Source organism: Echinococcus granulosus (genome assembly GCF_000524195.1).
Source record: "Echinococcus granulosus chromosome Unknown EG_S00046, whole genome shotgun sequence".
NCBI lineage: Eukaryota > Metazoa > Platyhelminthes > Cestoda > Cyclophyllidea > Taeniidae > Echinococcus > Echinococcus granulosus.
Window position 1 is genome coordinate 344,569 of NW_020170426.1, and position 1,298 is coordinate 345,866.

General features: G+C 44.4%; 1 protein-coding gene across 1 annotated transcript; it reads left to right on the forward strand. All coding sequences in view use genetic code 11, as the record gives it.

The window, feature by feature from the left end:
* Positions 1 to 236: 236 nt before the first annotated feature.
* EGR_05817 (hypothetical protein) lies at positions 237 to 932 on the forward strand (the record flags this gene model as incomplete). The annotated part of the gene is made up of 2 exons (XM_024495066.1): positions 237 to 461; positions 864 to 932. 2 exons carry the CDS (start codon positions 237 to 239, stop codon positions 930 to 932), a joined length of 294 nt encoding a protein of 97 aa, XP_024350529.1.
* Positions 933 to 1,298: the final 366 nt, after the last annotated feature.

The window sequence follows — 1,298 nt, forward strand, 5'->3', positions numbered from 1 at the left end:
TGATTGTCAAGGCTATTGTGTCCATTTATTGAGGCAACCAACTTTAGTGAAATGAGATTATTGCTTGCTAGAGGTAAAATACCCAAGACTGTTGATAGATAAGTCAGGGTGCAACTGGAGAAATGAACTTAATTGGAGTAATTTTGATAGTTGGAAACAAAAGAGTTGGAAGGCATGCCAGTTGAACGAAGCGAAGCAAGCAAAGTTAATTATTCCTGATCGAATTGCAGAATAAGATGCCCGAGAAATTCACTGCATCGCTCAGACATGGTGAGATTAATTTGTTGCCTCTGCTCAACGTCAAATCGGTTGTGCCACCACATATGCTGTGCTTTGTTGAGATGACGAATTGGGAAGCACTGATGCCCCCACGTCGTCTCGTGCAGCACCACGAAGGCAAAGCCGTAGTTAGACGCGTTTCTCAGTGCAGTGTCGAGCATATCTGCACTGGGCGTTTTCATGTACATCCATGTGTTATACATGCCTCAATACATTTTCACCATTCCCTTCATTTAGCATACACCCGGTGCGCTTTCCAACTGACATACATGCATACATGCATACATACCAGTGGCACCTCTGGACGAAGAACGGTTGGTAACCAATGGCTTTGTGATATTTCACTCCTCCGCCCTTTCCCACTAACATATCCGATTGGAACATTACCTCCACCTGTACATTACCTCAGCACTGAACGCCAATGCCTCTCCTCAACCTCTTCACATGATATGCTATGATGTGATGTGAGAGTGACACTGAGACATGTAACATAACACTGCAGACCTGTACCTATTAAAAGTGTCATTCAAATGGCATTTCACTTACTCCCCACCCTCACCTAAATGCTTGCATTCTTCTCACAGCACCGACTTGTCTTCCCCTCAAGTGCCAACCTCACTTGTCACGTGGTTGGTCACACAACATCGCTTTGACTTGGAGGTGTATGTGAGGTAGGAAAGTGGAGTGGAATGACCGCCTGTGTGTCATCACTGATGTGTGGGTGGTTAGGGTGGGGGAGGACGCAATGCTCATTCTGCAGGGGTACATGTTATGCTCAATTTATATCGAGTGGTTGGATGGTCAGTTCTAGACTGCAATGCTCTACTTCTTAATGTCCTTACCTAGTGCAAGATTGGTGTGGGGATGCAGTCTTTGTTGTTGTTGTTGTTACAAGGCAATGGTCACAACAAGATGGGAGGTTTTTTATGTAGCTGGTTGCAACCACGTGTTGTTGTAATTTGTAGGTTCTTGTAGAATGTATGCGATTTTTTGGAATGTATGAGTTATAAAAGCCTGAA